General features: G+C 47.8%; 1 protein-coding gene across 4 annotated transcripts in view; it reads left to right on the forward strand.

The window, feature by feature from the left end:
- The window catches only part of SEMA6B (semaphorin 6B), a 189,749-nt gene that overhangs the window by 105,418 nt on the left and 60,251 nt on the right, over positions 1 to 24,080 (forward strand). For 3 of the 4 annotated variants that reach the window (XM_060275375.2, XM_088672968.1, XM_060275376.2), the window contains exons 2-3: positions 19,813 to 19,945; positions 23,155 to 23,281. In XM_060275375.2, the coding sequence (XP_060131358.1) occupies positions 19,840 to 19,945; positions 23,155 to 23,281 (233 nt within the window). In that variant the 5' untranslated portion in view covers positions 19,813 to 19,839. Of the gene's footprint in view, positions 1 to 19,812; positions 19,946 to 23,154; positions 23,282 to 24,080 lie in introns of those variants that run through there. The other variant, XM_088672969.1, reaches the window with a different exon arrangement.

Below are 24,080 nucleotides of genomic sequence, written 5' to 3' on the forward strand. Positions count from 1 at the left end.
GGGCACCACAGTTCAAGAGGGATATTGAAAAGCTGGAACATGTCCAGAGGAGGGCAACCAAAATGGTCAAAGGCCTGGAAACGATGCCTTATGAGGAACGGCTTAGGGAGCTGGGTATGTTTAGCCTAGAGAAGAGAAGGTTAAGGAGTGATATGATAGCCATGTTCAAATCTATAAAAGGATGTCATATAGAGGAGGGAGAAAGGTTGTTTTCTGCTGCTCCAGAGAAGCGGACACAGAGCAATGGATTCAAACTACAAGAAAGAAGATTCCACCTAAACATTAGGAAGAACTTCCTGACAGTAAGAGCTGTCCGGCAGTGGAATTTGCTACCAAGGAGTGTGGTGGAGTCGCCTTCTTTGGAGGTCTTTAAGCAGAGGCTTGACAGGCATATGTCAAGAATGCTTTGATGGTGTTTCCTGCTTGGCAGGGTGTTGGACTGGATGGCCCTTGTGGTCTCTTCCAACTCTACGATTCTATGATTCTTTTGCCTAGGTCAAACCACACTTGGAATACTGTGTCCAATTCTGGGCACCGGAATCTAAGAAGGATGTTGACAAGCTGGAAGGTGTGCAGAGGAGGGCGACTGAGATGATTTAGGGTCTGGAAAGCAAGCCTGATGAGGAATGGTTGAGGGAGTTGGATAGGTTTAGCCTAGAGAAGAGAAGATGAGAGAGCCATCTTCAAATATCTGAAGGGCTGTCACATGGAAGATGGAGCAAGCTTGTTTTCTGCGATTCCAGGGCATAGCCCATGAGCCAATGGATTCAAATCCTAACTCAACACCAGGAAGAAATTTCTGGTGGTAAGAGCAGTTTGGCAGTGGGATGAACTACCTGGGAAGGTTTTTTAACAGAAGCTGTCAGGGATGATTTTTCAGCTGAGATTCCTGCATTGCAGTGGGTGGGTTGGACTAGATGTCCCTTCCAACTTTCAGGCCCTACTCAAAGGATCTATGATTTAAGGAACAAAACACTAAATAGAACCACCCTTGGGGGGGGGGAATCTGTGGGCTTGCTTGGATGTGAATTTGATATGTAGTTCACCATCAACAGCTCAGTGGGTTGAGCCTGAGACTCTTGATCTCAGGGTCCTGGGTTCGAGTTCCACCTTTGGCCAAGATTCCTGCATTGCAGGGGGGTTGGACTAGATGGGTCTCTACAATTCTATGATTCTATTATTCTTTTTAACCACCATAGGTCGTACGCTCAGAGAGGATCTAAAGCTCTCTTTGACTTAGACGTGAGGTAAATGCATGCCTGTGGCTCTGTGTTGACTGGTGAGAAGGGAAGAGACCAGAGGACAAATTCTTCGAGGCAGTCTGCTTAAAATGAACATCTCTCTCCTCTCCTGCCTCCCACCTTTGTCCCTCCCTCTCCTCCCCTCTTTCCCCTTTCTCTGCCAGAGAACCTTAATGACTCAGAACCCCAGGGAAACTGGGCAGCGCAGTTGTCTGTTCATACATCCACCCCGTGCGGAAAAGCTACAGATAATTCTCCCTCGTCTCTCCTGTCCCCTTAACAACTACAGCAGTAATCCACCCAGCTGTGTTCTGGGCCACACTAACGGAGTGTGAGAAATACATTTAATTAAAGAAAGGCTCCTCGGAGCTCGTGGAACCCGGTGGCTTGCAATGTGAGGGCTCTGGCTATGCATGCTTAAAACCACAGATTCTCTCTTTGACCTTGCTGGGGAAACAGTTCCTGGGTGCTGTAGCCTCTGTGTGTGTGTGTGTGGACTATCTCTGCCTGGGACCATGAGAGGCCACGGTGAGGTAGACAGAGCAGTGGCACTTATTCACATGGAGTTATGCGCATCAAACAGAGGAGGGTACCTGCAAGACCTCTGTATGAGTCCCTAGGTTCTATGGGGTATTTGGCCACTGTGAGAACAGGATGCTGGACTGATTCAGCAGCCCTGCCTTGTATTCCTATCAGTGCTGGATTTACATATAAGCTAAACAAGCTATATGTAAATCTAGCACTGATAGCTGATACTGATAGCTAAACAAGCTATAAGGGACCCAGGTGGCGCTGTGGTTAAACCACTGAGCCTAGGGCTTGCTGATCAGAAGGTCGGCGGTTCGAATCCCTGTGACGGGGTGAGCTCCCGTTGCTTGGTCCCAGCTCCTGCCAACCTAGGAGTTTGAAAGCATGTCAAAATGCAAGTAGATAAATAGGAACCGCTACAGCGGGAAGGTAAATGGCGTTTCCATGTGCTGCTCTGGTTTGCCAGAAGCAGCTTCGTCATGCTGGCCACATGACCTGGAAGCTATACGCCGGCTCCCTCGGCCAATAATGTGAGATGAGTCGGTCACGACTGGACCTAATGGTCAGGGGTCCCTTTACCTTTAAACAAGCTATAAGGGATGCGGGTGGCACTGTGCATTAAACCACAGAGCCTAGGGCTTGCCAATCAGAAGGTCAACGGTTCAAATGCCCGCAACGGGGTGAGCTCCCGTTGCTTGGTTCCCTGCTCCTGCCAACCTAGCAGTTTGAAAGCACGTCAAAGTGCAAGTAGATAAATAGGTACTGCTCCGGCGGGGGCGTTTAAAACCCAGAATCTGGTTTTAAAGTAGGATTGTTAAATTTTTCTTGATTTTACTGCTGTGGTGTTTGTTTATTTTTTTGGTAAAAACACTTTGCAGGGGTTTTTAAAAAATAAATTTCATTAAATAAATAAATAAACAATAAATATAAATAAATTTGTTGTTGTTGTTTAGTCGTTTAGTCGTGTCCGACTCTTCATGACCCCATGGACAAGAGCACGCCAGGCACTCCTGTCTTCCACTGCCTCCCGCCTCCCGGCAGTTTGGTCAAACTCATGTTCGTAGCTTCGAGAACACTGTCCAACCATCTCATCCTCTGTCGTCCCCTTCTCCTTGTGCCCTCAATCTTTCCCAACATCAAGGTCTTTTCCAGGGAGTCTTCTCTTCTCATGAGGTGGCCAAAGTCTTGGAGCCTCAGCTTCTGGATCTGTCCTTCCAGTGAGCACTCAGGGCTGATTTCCTTCAGAATGGAGAGGTTTGATCTTCTTGCAGTCCATGGGACTCTCAAGAGTCTCCTCCAGCACCAGAATCCAAAAGCATCAATTCTTCGGCGATCAGCCTTCTTTATGGTCCAGCTCTCACTTCCTACATCACTACTGGGAAAACCATAGCTTTAACTATACGGACCTTTGTTGGCAAGGTGATGTCTCTGCTTTTTTTGATAAATAAAAATAAATAAAATAACACAAGCCAAAACACAATCCATCCTGTCGATTTAAGTATCTGTCCATAGTCGCCTACTTGTTATCAGAGGCTCAGAATCCACATTCCTTTGTAAGAAAATATGAAATAACGCAAAACCATTTTTGCAAGCAAAATAATAATAATCAATTGGGGGGGGGCAAGAAATTTTCCGCACCGGGTACCACCTGACCTTCCTACGCCTCTGGGGTCCAAATACAGAAGTGTCTCTAAAATTGTTTCCCCGTTTCTCTCCCCTTTGATGGCATGTGGAAATGGGGGGGGGGGCGCATGAAGAAACAAGAAACTTCCCGCAGACTTGGGTGATTCACTTCCCTCTTGTTTTTAATTGGCTGGCTTGAAATAGCAATGTTCTCATCCTCGTGTGATAAATGTCTTAATGTTCATTGTCACCTTTTGGGAGGCAGAGGGGAGAGAGTGGGGAGGGAGGGAGGGAGGGAGGGAGGGAAGGAGGAAGGGAGAAAGAGGGAGAGAGACAGAGACTGTGAACCTTGTTCCTAAGTAGGAATACAACACACAGACAGAAAAGCCCTTCCCTCTCTCCTTTCTTCCAAATCTCCCTGCGGATTCCCCCTTCCCCGACTCCTTTTGTCTCCCCCTCACATTCTGCCGCAGCTTGAAAGATCCTTATCAGTGTCTCACGTTCCCACAATTATGTTGCCCAGACAGGATTTTTTATTTGTTTTACTTTTTAGGTAAAAAAACAAACAAACCCCCGAAATAGAGCTCGACGGGAAATTTGGCAGCGTTGGACGTAGAGGTGTGCAAACTGCGGTCTGGGATGCAGAACCTCTGGTGCACTGGGAGAAACTGCTTTAAAAATAAAAATAAAAATGGAGCCTCGAAACACTGACTTGCAGGGGAGGCTGCCCCGCTGCCTCTCTGTATGAGTCCCTGCTAGCATCCTTGAACTCACAGGTGGGTGGGGGCGGAATGTTGGCCACAGTCCAAATCTCTGGGGGAGGGGGATCCATAAAGGGGGAGAGAGTGAGCATGCTCAGTGGAGGTGGAATTCTGAGTAATGGAATGGAGTATCCCAGCAGAAGGCATGGCTGGCTGGGAACATTTGCTGGGGACTTTTCTATGCCGCCAAGATTATGCGGGTGGTTTAAGATTTCTTCTTTCTGCAACATTTAGCCAGTTGGCCTGTGATTTTAATTTTATGGTGGTGCAAGGGTTATTGTTCACCACTTGATCGATTTTTGCACCATATTTCTTTAAATAAATAAACATAGCGCCCCACGATATAGGATTTTGCTGCAGGTGAAGATATGGTTTTATCCTTTCGTAAACTGCTTTGAGGTTGTTGTTGTTGTTGTTGTTGTTGTTGTTGTTTTACGTTCAAGCAGTGTCTAAAGTTTAAGAAATAATAATTGTGAAATAATTCCTCTTCTCCCAGGTCTTTGACTAATTAAACAATTGATGGCCTTTTAAATTGGTGGTGGTGCTATTATTTTGTCTGTTACCATGTTATGTATTTTTTTTGTGTTTTTTACACTATAAACCGCCCTGTGATCCTCGAATGAAGGGCGGGGTACAAATTTAATAAATAATTTCCTGCATTGCCGGGGGTTGGACGAGATGACTCTTTGGGTCTCTTCGAAGCCCTTCGGTTCTGTGATTCTATCTTACATGCCAAAGGTCCGAGTAAAGAAGAGCATCTTCAAGATACGATGAAAGCCATGCAATGAAGGTACCAGGCACACCTCTGTGTGGGAGAAATCCCACGGCTTTGGAGCCGCCACAGAAAAGGCCCTCTCCAGGCTACCATCGTGGCCTCAGCCGATCTTAACCCCCAAGAGTCAGTGGAAAAGGAGGTGCCCTTGCAGAGGTTTTGGAAGTCTTCAGCCCCCAGTAATGTCTAGGTCTCATCCAGAACGTATGTTGTTGTTTAGTTGTTTAGTTGTGTCCGACTTTTCGTGACCCCATGAACCAGAGCACGCCAGGCACTCCTGTCTTCCACTGCCTCCCACAGTTTGGTCAAACTCATGTTGGTGGCTTTGAGAACACTGTCCAACCATCTCGTCCTCTGTCGTCCCCTTCTCCTTGTGCCCTCCATCTTTCCCAACATGAGGGTCTTTTGCAGGGAGTCTTCTCTTCTTATGAGGTGGCCAAAGTCTTGGAGCCTCAGCTTCAGGATCTGTCCTTCCAGTGAGCACTCAGGGCTGATTTCCTTCAGAATGGATAGGTTTGATCTTCTTACAGTCCATGGGACTCTCAAGAGTCTCCTCCAGCACCATAATTCAAAAGCATCCATTCTTCGGCGATCAGCCTTCTTTATGGTCCAGCTCTCACTTCCATACATCACTACTGGGAAAGCCATAGCTTTAAATATACAGACATTTGTCAGCAAGGTGATGTCTCTGCAAAGCCAGAGACATTTTGGGAAAAAATTAAAATCCACCTGGACAGATATTTTACCCCTGGAAAAGAAGACGTGTCCTGGGAAAAGAGGACACATGGCAACCCTAGCAACTGCCTGCCCAACTCCTTGATCATATCAATTTACCTAAATCCCATACTGCAATCTTTTCTATTTTCTTGCCGTTACTCGTGGCTCAAAACTTGTTTGAAGTTTTATCTGGCTGTATTGCATTTTTAAATAGACCAAAATCGGTCTCCGTTCTTCCACATCTATCCTGTCTTTCTGATCCCTACTTTTAGCTGTGAGTTCTGCCCTTACTGAATAAAGGCAAAGGTAAAGGGACCCCTGACCATTAGGTCCACTCGTGACCGACTTTGAGGTTGCGGCGCTCATCTCGCATTATTGGCTGAGGGAGCCAGCATACAGCTTCCAGGTCATGTGGCCAGCATGACAAAGCCGCTTCTGGCGAACCAGAGCAGCACACGGAAACGCCATTTACCTTCCTGCAGGATCGGTCCCTATTTATCTACTTGCACTTTGACGTGCTTTCGAACTGCTAGGTTGGCAGGAGCTGGGACCGAGCAACGGGAGCTCACCCTGTGGCAGGGATTTGAACCGCTGACCTTCTGATCGGCAAGCCCTAGGCTCAGTGGTTTAACCCACAGTGCCACCTGCATACCGTCCTTTCTGAATACTGTACTCCAAATAGCTTGAGTACCCATTTCTCCTTTATTGGGATTCCCCCCCCCATTTTTGTGCTTAATTTTATGCCCCCTCTGGCTGCCCTGGTGGCATAAACAAACCATTTTACCAACTTTCTGGTTTGTTGCTGTTGTTGTTGTTTTTAAGGAAGGCTTCAAACACTGATGTGATCTCCTTGAATTTGGCCTGGACCAAGATGGGATCGAGCCAGGTCATTTGTAGGAGGCTGAGTGCTGGCAGATCCCCATTGGCTTCCCCCATAGACATTTGTGACTCATAACCATTGTGGGCTTGTTTGTTTCAAATTCTGTTGTTTTCAGTCATGTTCCGCATTTCCTCCTCCCTCAAATGGGAAGGAGCTCCACAAAGCCAGATGTTTCGAATGCCCCTGGGACCCAGCTAGGAATTGACACACAAGGGGTGGTCTGTAGCTCTGGGTGGCCCCCAGCCAGTGCCGGATTTACGTACAAACTCAACAAGCTATAGCTTAGGGCTCCACTCACTTGGGGGCCCCAAAAAAAATTAAAGGAAAAAAAGACACTGGATGTACAATTCAAAAATTTAAGATAAACAACAAATAAAATAAAACCTACATACAGCAACAGTGTTTTGTGTTGTGAAGGCTCCTGTGATGTAAGTCATGGGCCCCGCCTGCTAGCCTGCTCTCTAAAATATCACTGGTTTGCTCATTTCCATATACCTTGGTACCTTGGTTCTCAAACCTAATTTGTTCCGGATGTCCGTTCCAAAACCAAGGGGTGTTTTCCCATAGAAAGTAATGCAAAACAGATTAATCCATTCCAGACTTTTAAAAGCAATAATCAAGGCACTGTACTATAAAATAAATAAAACAGTATTGTAGATGATAAAAATTATAATTATAATTTTTCTTACCTGCACTAATGATAGTCATTGTTTGGAGGAGGGGCTTTTATCTATTTCTGCAGTCACACAATCAATCAATCAATCAATCAGTAGCTGAACTGGGATCCACAGTCACAGAAACAAATTAATTGAAAAAGGCTCCAAACAAAAATGCAAAATAAATAGCAAAAACAAAAGCACCAAATATAAGCTCCAAATATCACCTGAGAACTTGTATTTCAGTTCAACAATTACTTTGATAAAATACATATTTTGTTATGTGCAAATGGCTTTAGATACCTGTTGTTGTTGTTTAGTCATTTAGTCGTGTCTCCTGTCTTCCACTGCCTCCCATAGTTTGGTCAAACTCATGTTGGTAGCTTCAAGAACACTGTCCAGCCATCTCGTCCTCTGTCGTCCCCTTCTCCTTGTGCCCTCCATCTTTCCCAACATCAGGGTCTTTTCCAAGGATTCTTCTCTTCTCATGAGGTGGCCAAAGTACTGGAGCCTCAGCTTCACGATCTGTCCTTCCAGTGAGCACTCAGGGCTGATTTCCTTCAGAATGGAGAGGTTTGATCTTCTTGCAGTCCATGGGACTCTCAAGAGTCTCTTCCAGCACCATAATTCAAAAGCATCAATTCTTCAGCAATCAGACTTCTTTATGGTCCAACTCTCACTTCCATACATCACTACTGGGAAAACCATAGCTTTAACTATACAGAACTTTGTCGGCAAGGTGATGGCTCTGCTTTTTAAGATGCTGTCTAGGTTTGTCATTGCTTTTCTCCCAAGAAACAGGCGTCTTTTAATTTCGTCACCAACTGCAGTGATCATGGAACCCAAGAAAGTAAAATCTCTCACTGCCTCCATTTCTTCCCCTTCTATTTGCCAGGAGGTGGTGGGACCAGTGGCCATGATCTTAGTTTTTTGGATGCTGAGCTTCAAAGCATATATTCAACACAAAAAACAGCAACCATTTGTTGTTGACAAAGGACAGCTGGACATATAAAGGGCCCCCTTCAGTAGCTTAGGGCCGCATCAAACCTAAATCTGGCCCTGACCCCAGCCCTCCCTCCTGCCCTCCCACAGCAGCAGCACCTACAGTAGGGTGGGGAGGGCAAAGCCTTGGGAGCCCAGGGGCCGCCTTCCTTCTCGTGCAAACTTTTGGGGGCCGGTTGTAAATGTGGGCAGAGCAATTGGATGACTCTAGTTTTGTGCAGGAGGTTACATGTCGGTGATGCTACAGCCAGAGGTTTCTGAACATGCACATCTCTCCATCCAGACAAGCAAGAGGATTTATCGTATTTTTCCGTGTATAAGACTAGGGTTTGTTGTTTTCTTAACCAAAAAATTCGGTTTAAAATTGGGGCTCATCTTATACACGGGTAGTGCTGAGGGATGTTTTCTTAATTTGGAGTCCCCCCAAAATAGGGACGTCTTATACATGGGGACATCTTATAGACGATAAATACGGTATTTATTTGCTCAACTAAGTATACGTACAGGAAACTACCAATTTTCGCGGGGTTTACGTCCCCAAGCACCACCCTGCTTAAGAGAAACCGCGAAGATTGTTAACGCTGTTGGAAAAGGCTGCACACACCCTGTTCTGCCCCCGCCCCTTTTTGTGTGATGTTTTTGAGTCACTTCCGGGTCATTGTGCGATGAGCACATGCACACAGCGGTGCACATATTGAATGTGACTTTCTGACGGTAAGAGGGAACGTGCTTGCTTTCTCCTGCTCTGGAGGGCAGGATCGAACCCATGGCTTCGAGTTACAAGAAAGGAGATTCCGACAAAACGTCGGGAAAAACTTTCTGACAGTTAAGACCTTTTCGGCACTGCAACAGTCTCTCCCAAGAGGTGGTGGACTCGCCTTCTTCAGAGGATTTTAACCAGAGGTTGGACGGTCGTCTATTGGGGATGCTTTAGCTGAGATTCCTGCATTGCAAGGGGGTTGGACTAGATGACCCTCAGGGGTCTCTTCCAACTCTATAATTCTGAGATTTTTCAGGTTTGCCTCAAGAGGCAAAATATCCTGGGCCATCGCTCCAAGAGAGATGTGGTGCATTAAAGTGCTAAACCCGGCACTGGTTGGATGTCGGAACCCGAAGGCTAAGGCTTCCTTCGGTACGGTTGCCATACGTCTGTAATTTCCCAGACACTGCCAGGATTTGGCCATCTGAAACAAGGTGGAAATCGCTGAAACGCCTGGGGAAATCCATATGTATGGCAACCTACGTCGGGAATGCATCTCAACTTTGGGCAAAAGCGGAACAACTTTGGCCCAAGAAAAGGCACCTCAACCATTTTGCCCCCCCAAAAGCAAAGCTCTGGTTTTCACTTTTTGAAATTTGGCAACTCTATCCTTGGGAGAAGCAGGCTGTTAAAGGCACCCACCCACCCTATTTTTTGGTAAAAGCACCCAGTCTGAAGGCTGTACTCTTTGCACTTTTGGCAAAACAAAACAAAACCCTGGCTTTGTCTGGAGTAAAAAAAGATCCCGAGGTGCGGCTTCCAGATTTATAACCCTTGGCAATGGTTAGGAAAATGTCCAGTCAGCTGCAGCAATGACCTTTCAGGGACATGGAATGGAAGAATACTCCCCGCCCACACAGGCCATCAGTGTGCAATCCCCAAATCACAGGTGGCGCCTGCTCAATGCATCCGGAAATGAATGGTTGGGTCAAACACCTGTCAATGCTGGCTGAACACCCAGCAGTCTCCTTTCAATGTGACTTCTAAATCCAGGGTGCCTGTCAGTCACACGGATTTTTTTAAACAACAACAACAGAGACATCACCTTGCCAACAATGGTCCGTCTAGTTAAAGCCATAGCTGCCAAGTTCCGGCCTGAGAAATAAGGGACTGGACCAGAAGTAGCAGACCGGAAGTAGCGCTGCCGCCATTTTGGAACTGGGCGGAGCATGCTCAGAAGCTACTTTTGATGCTGCTCTGCCCTGTTCCAAAATAGCCGCCGCACCGCGGCAGCCATTTTGGAACTGGGCAAAACAGCATCAAAAGTCACTTCTGAGCATGCTCCGCCCAGTTCCAAAATGGCTGCCGCGTCAGAATAAATCGGGGGGAACAAAAAATCAGTTTTTTCGGCTGGGAACAGCTGGAAAAACGGGGATTTCCCGGGGAATACGGGAGACTTGGCAGCTATGGTTAAAGCGATGGTTTTCCCAGTAGTGATGTAAGGAAGTGAGAGCTGGACCATAGAGAAGGCTGATCGCCAAAGAACGGATGCTTTTGAATTCTGGTGCTGGAGGAGACTCTTGAGAGTCCCATGGACTGCAAGAAGATCAAACCTCTCCATTCTGAAGGAAATCAGCCCTGAGTGCTCACTGGAAGGACAGATCCTGAAGCTGAGGCTCCAATACTTTGGCCACCTCAGGAGAAGAGAAGAATCCTTGGAAAAGACCCTGATGTTGGGAAAGATGGAGGGCACAAGGAGAAGGGGAAGAAAGAGGACAAGATGGTTGGACAGTGTTCTAGAAGCGACCAACATGAGTCTGACCAAACTGCGGGAGGCAGTAGAAGACAGGAGTGCATGGCATGCTCTGGTCCATGGGGTCACGAAGAGTCGGACACGACTAAACAACTAAACAACAACAACAAATAATAGTCCCAAAGTGCATGATAGTTTCCCCCCACCCTTAAACTATCACTCTACAATTGCCCGATTCTGAATTGGGCCAGATCTGCATAACCATGGGGAGTTGGAAACAAATAAGCTCTGTTGTCTGGTTAAACTTGGCAGAGCAATGGGGATCAAGACAAGGATCTCTGGGTAATTGACATGCAGATGAAATGCCTCGGGTGTCATTTACATGGGTGCCCATGTTTCCATGCATTCAGGAAAAACCAGTGTGGGGGGGGGAAGGGGGGAGGTTAAATGTTGCATATGAATGGCTCTGCTTTTTACAAAATGCAAGGTTCGTCTCTTATGATTGCTTGGCCATTTGCAATTCCTCTTCTTTCTGAAAACTGCAAACTAGGGGTCACACCCAAACCCGACTTTTTAAAATACTCTTGTACGTCTTTTACAGTATCCTAGGGGTTGTAGCTTGCTGAGGGTGCTAGGAATTGTAGTCCTTGGCAAACTATAAATCCCAGGATATTTTTTTTGGGGGGGGGGAGAACCATGGTTTGTAAAAGTGTCATGAGTACATCTGAATGCTTCATAACCTGCACATAGTAAAGTGCAAAATTAATGCCTTTTTCTTTTTTAATGCATCAAGAGGTTGGTGTTTGTGTGTGTATGTCGTGTCACGGATGTGCTTGGAAAAGTTTTGATAAAATATTAAGTGCCTCCCCACACACACACACCTGTCCCTAAATGAACAGGCCGGGACTTAAAAGAGTGCTTAGGTCCATTCATATATATATATCTGGTCTTGCTGTAAAATAAAATAAAATAAAATGCAGTGTTTCGTGCTCGTTCTCTCTCTCTCTCTCTCTCTCTCTCACACACACACACACCATCCTCATCTTTCTCACATTCTCACATGTTTGGTGCATAAACACTCATGTCATTGTTGTTGTTGTTTAGTCGTTTAGTCGTGTCCGACTCTTCGTGACCCCATGGACCATAGCATGCCAGGCACTCCTGTCTTCCACTGCCTCCCGCAGTTTGGTCAAACTCATGCTGGTAGCTTCGAGAACACTGTCCAACCATCTTGTCCTCTGTCGTCCCCTTCTCCTAGTGCCCTCAATCTTTCCCAACATCAGGGTCTTTTCCAAGGATTCTTCTCTTCTCATGAGGTGGCCAAAGTATTGGAGCCTCAGCTTCACGATCTGTCCTTCCAGGGAGCACTCAGGGTTGATTTCCTTAAGAATGGATAGGTTTGATCTTCTAGCAGTCCATGGGACTCTCAAGAGTCTCCTCCAGCACCATAATTCAAAAGCATCAATTCTTCGGCGATCAGCCTTCTTTATGGTCCAGCTCTCACTTCCATACATCACTACTGGGAAAACCATAGCTTTGACTATACGGACCTTTGTCGGCAAGGTGATGTCTCTGCTTTTTAAGATGCTGTCTAGGTTTGTCATTGCTTTTCTCCCAAGAAGCAGGCGTCTTTTAATTTCGTGACTGCTGTCACCATCTGCAGTGATCAAGGAGCCCAAGAAAGTAAAATCTCTCACTGCCTCCATTTCTTCCCCTTCTATTTGCCAGGAGGTGATGGGACCAGTGGCCATGATCTTGGTTTTTTTGATGTTGAGCTTCAGACCATATTTTGCGCTCTCCTCTTTCACCCTCATTAAAAGGTTCTTTAATTCCTCCTCACTTTCTGCCATCAAGGTTGTGTCATCTGCATATCTGAGGTTGTTGATATTTCTTCCGGCAATCTTAATTCCTGCTTGGGATTCATCTAGTCCAGCCTTTCGCATGATGAATTCTGCATATAAGTTAAATAAGCAGGGAGACAATATACAACCTTGTCGTACTCCTTTCCCAATTTTGAACCAATCCGTTGTTCCATATCCAGTTCTAACTGTAGCTTCTTGTCCCACATAGAGATTTCTCAGGAGACAGATGAGGTGATCAGGCACTCCCATTTCTTTAAGAACTTGCCATAGTTTGCTGTGGTCGACACAGTCAAAGGCTTTTGCATAGTCAATGAAGCAGAAGTAGACGTTTTTCTGGAACTCTCTAGCTTTCTCCATAATCCAGCGCATGTTTGCTATTTGGTCTCTGGTTCCTCTGCCCTTTCGAAATCCAGCTTGCACTTCTGGGAGTTCTCGGTCCACATACTGCCTAAGCCTGCCTTGTAGAATTTTAAGCATAACCTTGCTAGCGTGTGAAATGAGGGCAATTGTGCGGTAGTTGGAGCATTCTTTGGCACTGCCCTTCTTTGGAATTGGGATGTAGACTGATCTTCTCCAATCCTCTGGCCATTGCTGAGTTTTCCAAACTTGCTGGCATATTGGGTGTAGCACCTTAACAGCATCATGTTTTAAAATTTTAAATAGTTCAGCTGGAATATCATCACTTCCACTGGCCTTGTTATTAGCAATGCTTTCTAAGGCCCATTTGACTTCACTCTCCAAGATGTCTGGCTCAAGGTCAGCAACCATGTCATTATCACCTGCTAACTAAAGGTGAGAATGAGGATTGAAAACACCTCTGCTCAGAAGGGGTGTGTGAAGGACAATTGCGCTTTTGTGTGTGTGTGTGTGTGTGTGTGTGTGTGAGAGAGAGAGAGAGAGAGAGAGAGAGAGAGAGAGAGAGAGAGAGAGGTGTTTCAGAATGAACCACTTTGGTGAACAGCGCAGCTCACATGGCTCCAATATATGCACATATACCTATTAAGGGCACGTCCATGAACTTCCTCCCTGCTTTCCAAACCACACAGCCGCCAGCAGGATCGAACCCTCCACTTGCCACCTTGGGAGCAGAGAGTGCAATCCTGCTGGGGTCTTCTTCACCACTGCAGACCCTCCAAGCGTCCCTATTTTCCAGGAACGTTCCTGATTTAGAGAAGCCGTCCCAGTTTCTGATTTGATCCCGGAATGCCCCACATTTCCTTAGGATGTCCCTATTTTCATTGGAGAAATGTTGGAGGGTATAGAGTTTTCGGAGGCCTTCACCGAGCCGTCCGAAGGCAATCCTGTATAGGAAAGGTGGTTTTTTAAAAATGTTTAATGTTCTATTGTGTTTTGATATATTTTGGAAGCTGCCCGGAGAGGCTGCGGCAACCCCGTAAGATGTGGGGGGGCAGTGCTTTTTTCCCTGGGGGGACGCAGGGGGATGCATACGCCTAAACATTTTGTGCATCTAAGTTTGACCTCATTGAGGGGCAGAATTTCAATATGAGTAGGAAAATGAGAGTACCCCTAAACATTTTTTAAGGAAAAGCACTGTATGGTCGACTCTAGGGTTGTGGTGCTCATCTCGCTTTACTGGCCAAGGGAGCCAACGTTTGCGCAGACAGTTTTCCCGGGTCATGTGGCCAGCATGACTAAGCCGCTTCTGCGAAATCAGAGCAGTGCACGGAAACGCCGTTTACATTCCTGCCAGAGCGGAACCTATTTATCTACTTGCACTTTGTCATGCTTTCAAACTGCTAGGTTGGCAGGAGCAGGGACCGAGCAACGGGAGCTCACTGCGTCGTGAGGATTCGAACCGCCGATCTTCTGATCAGCAAGCCCAGGAGGCTCAGTGGTTTAGACCACAGCGCCACCTGTGTCCCCTGAAATAGGATAGCCCATCTTCAAATATCTTAAGGACTATCACATGGAAGATGGGACATGCTTTTTTCTGCTGCTCCAGAGGGTAGGACTCGAACTGCGGGCTTCAAGTTACAAGAAGGGGGATTCTGACGAAACATCAGGAAGAACATCAAGAAGACAGAAAGAGCTGTTTGACAGTGGAACGGTTTCCCTCGGGAAGTGGTGGAAGCAGGACCTAACCGCTTCTGGCGCGACGGGACGCCGTGACAGAAACCAGAGCACATGGAAATGCTGTCTACATTCCTGCCGCAGCAGTACCTATTTATCTACTTGCCCTGGCGTGCTTTTGAACTGCTAGGTTGGCAGGAGCTGGGACAGAGCAACAGGAGCGCACCCCATTGTGGGGATTCGAACCACCCACCTTCCGATTGGCAAGCCCAAGGCTCAGTGGTTTACACCACAGCGCCACCTGTGTGGGGGTATAAATACAGTCAAACCTCGGATCCTGAACGCATCCGTTTTGGAATGTTTGGCTCCCGCCAAAGAAGGAAATGCTCCAGTTTTCAAACGTTTTTCGGAAGCCGACCGTCCAGCGCAACTTCCGCTTGAGTGCAAGAAGCACCTGCGAACCAATCGGAAGCTGCGACTCGGTTGTCGAACATTCCGGAAGCTTCTGGATGGAATGGCTTATGGAATGGCTTCCGAGGTTCGACAGTAGTAAAAATATCATTATGGAAATGGGACGTCCCTATTTTCATCGGAGAAATGTTGGGGGGGATTATGCCCTGCATTCCCTGTAGAGAACACCCTGGAGAGGCAGACCCCTGCATCCAGCAGGATTGGACCCTTCAGCTGAGGAGGGGAGGATTCAATCCTGCTCGGTTTTGCTGCTTTCACCTGTTCCGCTGCTGGCGTGTGCAGCCAAAGCTCGGCGTGGGGCTGTTTAGAAGCCCTGCACTGCTTGCCAAGGCTCTGCCTGCCTCTCTTTCTTCCCCTCCACCGTCCAACGGTCCAGCCTTCTGACCGTTGCCCAGATGGCCCGTCCTGGGCCGATCGAGGGTATCTCAGCCCAACTCAGCTGAAGCCCAGTTCTGCCGAAAGCAGACTGGATTCGGGCTTCGACTGAACCTGGTGCACCGCCTTAGAATGTGCCGTGTTCATTAAAATATTTATAAACCACACTTCCTTAGCAAATATTACAAGGTGTTGCACGGCATAAATACGCAACTCAACAAGAAGAACATTGGTAAAGACATCAGCGGTGCGTCAGTGGAGGTGGGGGACAAACCCCACGTCGCCAACACCTGTCTGAACAGTTCTGTTTTCCAAAGACAGTATGAAAGAGCACAGAGAGGACTTCTCTTAGCTAAGAATTTGACAGGCAGGGTCTCCAACTCAAGCCTCCCGCCCCCAGCAAGCAGAGACTGAGCTGCTCTTGCTAAAGCAAAGCCCTTTCCACTTCAGTTTTTGGAGGGGAAAAGTGCTGGTTATGGTCTGTAAAATACATTAATTTTTTGCTTTGGGGGGAGCAGCTGCCCCCTCCTGCCCCCCTGCCTACGCCTATGCCCCCTTCCTCTGTAAAAGCTGAGCAAACGTCAGGGGGCAAAGGGGCAAAGTGACCCTTCCGAGATAATAATGGTATTTATTTAAACCCCAAGTTTCCCCCTGACAGGCATTCAAGGCAGCTTACAGTTAAAAACAAGAACTGCTAAAAGCATAGGGAAAGAAACAGTCAAACACGGATAGAATTCTATCATATTATATTACTTATATATAATACACACACAAAACTCTCATAGAAATAATTACAATAAAAACAAGAACACCTCTGCCTTGTCTGGAATAATGACTCAGCTACACAGCTGCAAATATAATGTTTTAAGTGTGTTTTTAAGCGCATTATACAAACGGGACACTAGATGGCGATGGTGAGCTTATGGCAAATTCAATAATTTTATTTTATTTTTAGCGTTTTCACAGCGGTTTCTTTTTATTATTTGTGTCGAGATTCCACAAGAGTTTACTTTTGTTCCCCCTCATCTTCTCCATTACGGACGACGGACACTGGTTTAGAAGCAAGACAACTTCCTTGGATTTTGGTTGAAAGTTATCGCAGTGGGGTGTAAGGGATAGGACAGTCCTTCAGGTGCCTTGGGTGCAAGTTGTTCAGGGCTTTGCAAATATAATAATAATAATAATAATAATAATAATAATAATAATAATAATGGTAATAGTAATAATTTATTACTTATACCCTGCCCACCTGGCTGGGCCTCCCCAGCCACCCTGGGCGGCTCCCAACAGAATCTTAAAAACACAATAAAACATGAAACATTAAAAACTTCCCTAAACAGGGCTGCCTTCAGATGTCTTCCAAAAGTCAGATGGGATTTCCTGATGGGAGGGCATTCCACAGGGCGGGTGCCACCACCAAGAAGGCCCTCTGCCTGGTTCCCTGTAACCTCACTTCTCGCAGGGAGGGAACCACCAGAAGGACCTCGGCGCTGGACCTCAGTGTCCGGGCTGAACGATGGGGGTGGAGATGCTCCTTTGGATATACTGGGTCGAGGCTGTTTAGGTCAGCTTTAAAGGTCAGCACCAACACTTTGAATTGTGCTCGGGACACAAGAACCTTGGATTTTGCCCTGTAGCAAATCGCTGTTGTCATTGCTTTCCTCTGAGAAGCTCCACGCACTATACTCAAGGAGTTTCCTGGATGAGTAGTGAGATTTGATCCCCGTCGCATACACACACGGCATAACATATTTTTATTTGTATTCCTCTTTTCCATGGCCGCCGCAGAACTTTGAAGGGGGACTTGCCCCTTCATTGAAACTATATGGGGCACTTCCGGCCAGGAAAATAAACGAGAATTTTTGTACAAATGTTTTGAAATGAAATGAAAATAAATAAAACAAGCCTTTGAAGATCAATGCAGAAACAAAACGGAACAGATTTGTGTGTGCCAAAATGGCAAGTCCTAGAAATAGACTAATTCGCCCATCCCAGTGCCTCACATATTTATAGGCATGGGGGTGACGCCTGCGTCCCGATCACACCTAAAGGTGAACCTACCTAATTCATACTTTCTGATACCATAATGGGAAACACAGCCGCCCTTTGGAATTTGCACTTTCCCGCTCTTTGAAACCCACACAGATTTTGTAGTGCTGTTCTCCAGCCAAGTAATGTGTATGGAAATGCAAAGACTGGGGGAGGAGGAGGTGAATTGAAATGCATGCATTGGGGGAAAGTATGCATGGAACTGCGTCTGTAGTGAAAGCAACGTGCAAAAGCGCATCGTATTAGGGGAAATTGCTTTGCAAAAGCGCGTTCTCTCCAAAGGAAAGAGAACTAAACTTTGGAGTGCGGGAGGGGGATGAGAAACTAAGAGAAGCCAAAGCTGATGGATTCGCTACCTGCTTCTTAAATTGAGCTGTGATTCCTGAATGGACCTTGGGGGATTCTTTGATTCTACAAAATGCTTTACTTGTGGGGAGTAAGTGGGCTCCCTTGGAACATGGGAGCATCAGTTTTGTAGGGCTGAAACACGAAGCTAGCAATGTGTGTGGGGAGGGGGGGGTGTCCTGTCATTTGGGATTATCTGGTCAATGTTGCCTCTCAACAACTGGTGCGTGCATCTGTCTGTAGGAAACTGATGGGCAAATGTTCTCCCTAATCCTCTTTTCCACAGGCAAACTAACCCCCTTCTGCCCCATCACACCTTGTAATTCTACAAAACAGGTGCTGCAGCACACAATTTTGAAACCAATCTAATCAGAACTTCCTCTCGGGTTTCCTTTCCCTTTCATTTCTAGTGGAAACATTTGGATTGGGTGGGGTTTGGTGGTGGTGGTGGGGGGAGATCTCAAAGCAAAGCTGGATTAATTTGGGTGAGATGCCTTGCTTCAGCCAGACCCTGGGAAGTTCATTTTTAAAAGGAACTACTGCCATACCTTGGTTCTCGAACGCCTTGGTACTCAGACGTTTTGTCTCCCGAACGCCGCAAACCTGGAAGTGAGCGTCCCGGTTTGCGAACGTTTTTGGGAAGCCGAACGTCCGATGCGGCTTCCGGTTGAGTGCAGGAAGCTCCTGAAGCCAATCGGAAGCCACGCTTTGGTTTTTCAACCGTTTCAGGAGTCGAACGGACCCCCCCGGAACGGATTAAGTTCGACAACCAAGGTACGACTGTAGTTCATGTTCAGCAAGTCCAAACCAATTCCAGTTCATGTTCATCCCTTTACGAAATGAGCTGGCCCGCTTGCCCATCGGTTCAAATAACCCTTGGACAAAAACTTCCAGCATTCGGAATGCTCTGAGCTGCGGCGCTGAAGCAGAAAAGTTGCTTCAGAAGAGTAGGCAAATATCAAGATGGTGTGGTGGTGTGATTTGTTAAATTTGTTGTTGTTTAGTCGTTTAGTCGTGTCCGACTCTTCGTGACCCCGTGGACCAGAGCACGCCAGGCACTCCTGTCTTCCACTGCCTCCCGCAGTTTGGTCAAACTCATGTTGGTAGCTTTGAGAACACTGTCCAACCATCTCGTCCTCTGCCGTCCCCTTCTCCTTGTTAAATTTATTACCCCCTAAAATTACGATACGGAAGATGAAAGCACCAAAAGGTCTACACCAGGGGTTGTCAACCTGGCCCCTACCGCCCACTAGTGGGCATTTCAGGATTCTAGGTGGGCGGTAGGGGGTTCTACGGCACAAGCTGAATCCTCCTTCCATCGAGCACTGGTGGGCGGTAAGGGAATTTTACTATCAAGAAAGATGCATTAGTGGGAGGTAGGTATAAAAAGGTTGACTACCCCTGGTCTAAACAAATATATAGAAGAGAATCTGGGCCGGCCGGCCCATGAGGCAGCCTGAAGTAGCTGCCTCGGGTAGCAGAATCTCGCGGGACAGTGCTCTCCCCTGTAGACACCCTGCCCATCTCTGCTGCCAGACTTGTGTGGCTGTGGCGGCTATGGATCCTGCTGAGATCTCGCAGAACTCTCCCAAGATCTCGCCGCAACCCGCCAACTGCGGGAGGTGGCCCCTTCCTGCACTCAATCGGCAGGCCACCCCTGAAGATGGAACTAAAAATATTTGAAAGCTCTGCCGTAGAAAATCGTTCACATTCCCTTCCTCCTGCAGTCCTGGTAGCTGCAGTACTTTCAGGTGTAGCTCGGAAATTTAGCTCGGACAGGTCTGAGCTGGTTTGGGAAGCATTTGTCCAGAGGTGTGGGGAAAATTTCTGGAGGATGGGAGAACAATGCACCCCTTTCCCCCCCCCCCCCGTGGGCTACCTTATCCCTCCCTCCCCAGGCCATGCCATCCCTCCGGCCCTCTGATTCTGCCCCCCATCTCCCATGCATTTTATCGGGGCTCAGTGCGCCACAGGTTGTCATCAACACGGACCACAACGCACACGGCTAATGGCTTAACGTTACTCTGTCATCTTGAACCCCTGCAGGTGTGAGGGGCGCTCCGAGAGGAGACGATGAGGCCCACCTGTCTGCCGCTCGTCCTACTTTTCCTACTGGAGGGGGCAACTCACGCACTCTTCCCCGAAGAGCCTGGTCCCATCAGTGTGGCCCTTGACAACTGTAAGTGAGGCTGTGGTAGGGTGTGGCCATAGGAGGCTGGAGCTCGGCTGGCGTTTCCCTCTGCCACCCCCAAAAAATTATTTTTCATTTTCATTCAGAAGAGGGCAACCAAAATGGTCAAAGGCCTGGAAATGATGCCTTATGAGGAACGGCTTAGGGAGTTAGGTATGTTTAGCCTGGAGAAAAGAAGGTTAAGGGGTGATATGATAGGCATGTTCAAATATATAAAAGGATGTCATGTAGAGGAGGGAGAAAGGTTGTTGTCTGCTGCTCCAGAGAAGCGGACACGGAGCAATGGATTCAAACTACAAGAAAGAAGATTCCACCTAAACATTAGGAAGAACTTCCTGACAGTGAGAGCTGTTCGGCAGTGGAATTTGCTGCCAAGGAGTGTGGTGGAGTCTCCTTCTTTGGAGGTCTTTAAGCAGAGGCTTGACAGGCATATGTCAAGAATGCTTTGATGGTGTTTCCTGCTTGGCAGGGGGTTGGACTGGATGGCCCTTGTGGTCTCCTCCAACTCTATGATTCTATGATTCTCACCAAGGGGTTGGGGAATCTGTGGGACCCATCAGAGAAGCCACAGAAGTCCGGCTCCCATCCCGTTATGGCCAGTGGTCAAAGCCAGAGGGCCTTCCTTGCTCCCCAAACACTGTGTGCAGTTCTATTTCTCGCCTAGACACTTCCCTTCGATTGTCTTTTCCCATCGTGCCTCACAGGAGATCAAGGTGCTGTGTAGTATTCCCCTCGTCTTGTTTTCACAAAAGCCCTGTGATGTAGACGGAGTGGGGTGGAAAATCGATTCCGCCAGCGTTTAAAGGCCACCTGACCTGCACTTTGGGGGAACAATCAGAGAACCCAAACCCAGCCGTCCTTTGAAATCTGCCCCGCTCTGAATTCTGCAGTGCAGTTCTCCAGCCAAGTAATGTGTGCAAGGAAAAGTTAGGGGAAAACCTAGGATAAAATCACACAGATGCACATAATTGTGAGTGTAGCTTGCAAGAATGCATCATATCGAGGAGAAATGCTTTGGGAAAATGTGCATATACAACTTAGGCCCCAAACCCAACAAACAAATAAACAAATAATACATGGCTTAAGTGTAGGTATCCTTAGAACGTGGGTGGCGCTGTGGTCTAAACCACTGAGCCTCTTGGGCTTGCTGATCAGAAGGTTGGCGGTTCGAATCCCATCCCCACGGGGTGAGCTCCCATTGCTCTGTCCCAGCTCTTGCCAACCTAGCAGTTTGAAAGCACGTCAAAAGTGCAAGTAGATAAATAGGTACCACCGTGGTGGGAAGGTAAATAGCGTTTCCATGCACTCTGGTTTCCGTCATGGTGTCCCGTTGTGCCAGAAGCGGTTTAGTCCTGCTGGCCACATGACCCAGAAAGCTGTCTGCGGATAAACGCCAGCTCCCTCGGCCTGGAAGCGAGATGAGCACCGCGACCCCATAGTCGCCTTTGACTGGACTTAACCATCCAGGGGTCCTTTGCGTGTTCAGACCCAGAGACCTCCCCCTTAATAAATTCACACATGACTCAAATTTTAGTTTTGGTTTTTGGCAGGATTTAGGCCACAACTTTATTGATTACAGGGACCCAGGTGGCGCTGTGGTTAAATCACTGAGCCTAGGGCTTGCTGATCATAAGGTCGGCGGTTCGAATCCCTGTGACGGGGTGAGCTCCCGTTGCTTGGTCCCAGCTCCTGCCAACCTAACAGTTCGAAAGCACGTCAAAATGCAAGTAGATAAATAGGAACCGCTACAGCGGGAAGGTAAACGGTGTTTCCATGTGCTGCTCTGTTTTGCCAGAAGCGGCTTTGTCATGCTGGCCACATGACCTGGAAGCTATACGCCGGCTCCCTCGGCCAATAATGCGAGATGAGCGCGCAACCCCAGAGTCGGTCACGACTGGACCTAATGGTCAGGGGTCCCTTTACCTTTTATTGATTACAGAAAGTGAGTGGTTGCATAGGCTCTGGTTTGACTAGCTCCCTGCACTCTTGCAGACAGCGCTGACCCAGGGCAGCAGCATACGTCAGCCAAGAGTGAACACCTGGATAGGCGAAAAGCTGGGAGCAGACTATGTCTGCCACCCAGATGTCCCCCTGGACTCAGGCACGGGCACAACCCCCTCTCGGGGGCTCACCAAACCATTTGAGTCCCTAGATTCCTTTCACGGAATACCCTTCACATAGGGATGGCGAGACCATTCTTCCATCCCTACCACCTGAATCAGAGCCCATCCGCAACCTTACAAGTTGTGACGATTTGCTACGCGGCAGGCAAAACCCAAATGGCAACAGCCAATCTGCCAAGTGGGGGAAATTCCTGCCGTGCCCCAGTCCCAATGACAGACGACACACGACGGCATAGCAAGGTCAATCGCAAAAAGCCCTAAAACGAGGGAGGGTGGGCGGGAGTTCTGAATGCATGTGCCGAAAGGGGGTTGGACTAGATGAGCCTGAGGGGTCCCTTGCAACTCTAAGATTCCATTCCATTCCATTCTATTTGTATCATGGATGAGAGACAGGGCCTCCTTTGTGTCAGTGAAGGTGCCTGTTCTGAAAGGCACTTTTTAAGTATTCCGACAGCTTTTGTTTTTATTAGGTAGACAGTGGGTTTCATTCAATGTGAGTCCTTCTCAGAGGTCTATTAATTTCAATGGGTCTATTCCAGGCAGAGGCAAACTCGGCCCTCCAGGTGTCTTGGGACTACAACTCCCACCATCCCTAGCTAACAGGACCAGTGGTCAGGGGTGATGGGAGTTGTAGTCCCAAAAACATCTGGAGGGCCGAGTTTGCCTATGCCTGGTCTATTCATAGCTGCTATTATTATTATTATTATTATTATTATTATTATTATTATTATTATTAAACTACTGACCCTGGTTTCTCTTTAGTATCCGTACACATTACTAGGAGGTATCCGCACCATACTGTACATTTAAAGCACATGACTTCCCCCAAGGAATCCTGGGAACTGTCATATGTTAAGCCTGGTGGCTACTACAGCTCTGTGAGGGTGCACACTATAGCACCCAGAATCCTTTGAGGGAAGCCACACACGCTGAATGTGCTTCGGCTGCATGTTGTGGTTGTGGCCCCCGTTTCACCAGAAGGGCCACCTTTAAATGCGCTAACACATAAACATAAATAGTCGTGGGGAGCCTCCTTGCCCAACTTCCCCTTGACCTTCTCTCGCTTTCCTGCAGATGTGAAGCATTACCCGGTCTTCGTGGGCAACGGGATGGGCCGGTTTTCCAGCCAAGATGGCGGCGCCGAGCGCCTCAGGATCCAACGAATGCTGACATTCAACAGGACTTTGTACATAGGAGACAGGTGACCCCATACGACCCGACCATATAGCTCAGTGCATGGTTTAGAAACGGGGTGTGTGGTTATCCGGCGAAGGCGGGAGGGACTTATTCCCTTCGAAAAACTGAGAGTTGCAATACGAATTGCCTACGGTGGAATAATACCCTTCTAGCGTCCCAATTTTCCAGGGACAGTCCCGGAATTACGAAAGCTATCCCAGCTTCTGGTCTGATCCTGGAATGTCCCTATTTGCTGGCCCGTCCATGAGAAGGGAAAGGCACTCTGTGCATGTTCAAATGCACTCTCTCCTCGGTTACCCCCGCAGGTCTAACCAGCTGCAATGTGAGGCTCCTGTGCCTTTAAGAGTAGCATCGAACATTTGTTGGAGGAGCCAAAGGGAGGTGGGAGCGGAGACATAACACAAAGGGGGTGCAGAGTTGCCTCAATGCCGAGCAAGCGGGCTGTGCAGCTCAGCTTGCGGACTGCTGCATCGCCATAGCAACCTGAAATCCACAGGAAGAGCACAGCAGAAAAAGCAGGATAAATTAAGAATGGCGAGGCCGGGTTAAGGCACTCTGCCTGATAGATTTCGACGTACTCCACAAACTGCTGCCTTGCCTAATTTCAGAGTTGCACAGCCTTCCCAGAATGAGGCCTAGCGCCTTGTCGCGCGGCACATAGCGAAGTGGCGGTTTCTGCCCTGCCCTGCCCTGCCCTGCGCTCACCGCAAACCGCACTGTTTCCATCGCACTGCGTTCCGGCTTCTGCAGAAACCTTTGCTATATTCACTTTGCGAAGCTCACAGTGGCCAAAACTAAAGCAA

Source organism: Zootoca vivipara, chromosome 6 (genome assembly GCF_965207765.1).
Source record: "Zootoca vivipara chromosome 6, rZooViv2.hap1.1, whole genome shotgun sequence".
Lineage (NCBI taxonomy): Eukaryota > Metazoa > Chordata > Lepidosauria > Squamata > Lacertidae > Zootoca > Zootoca vivipara.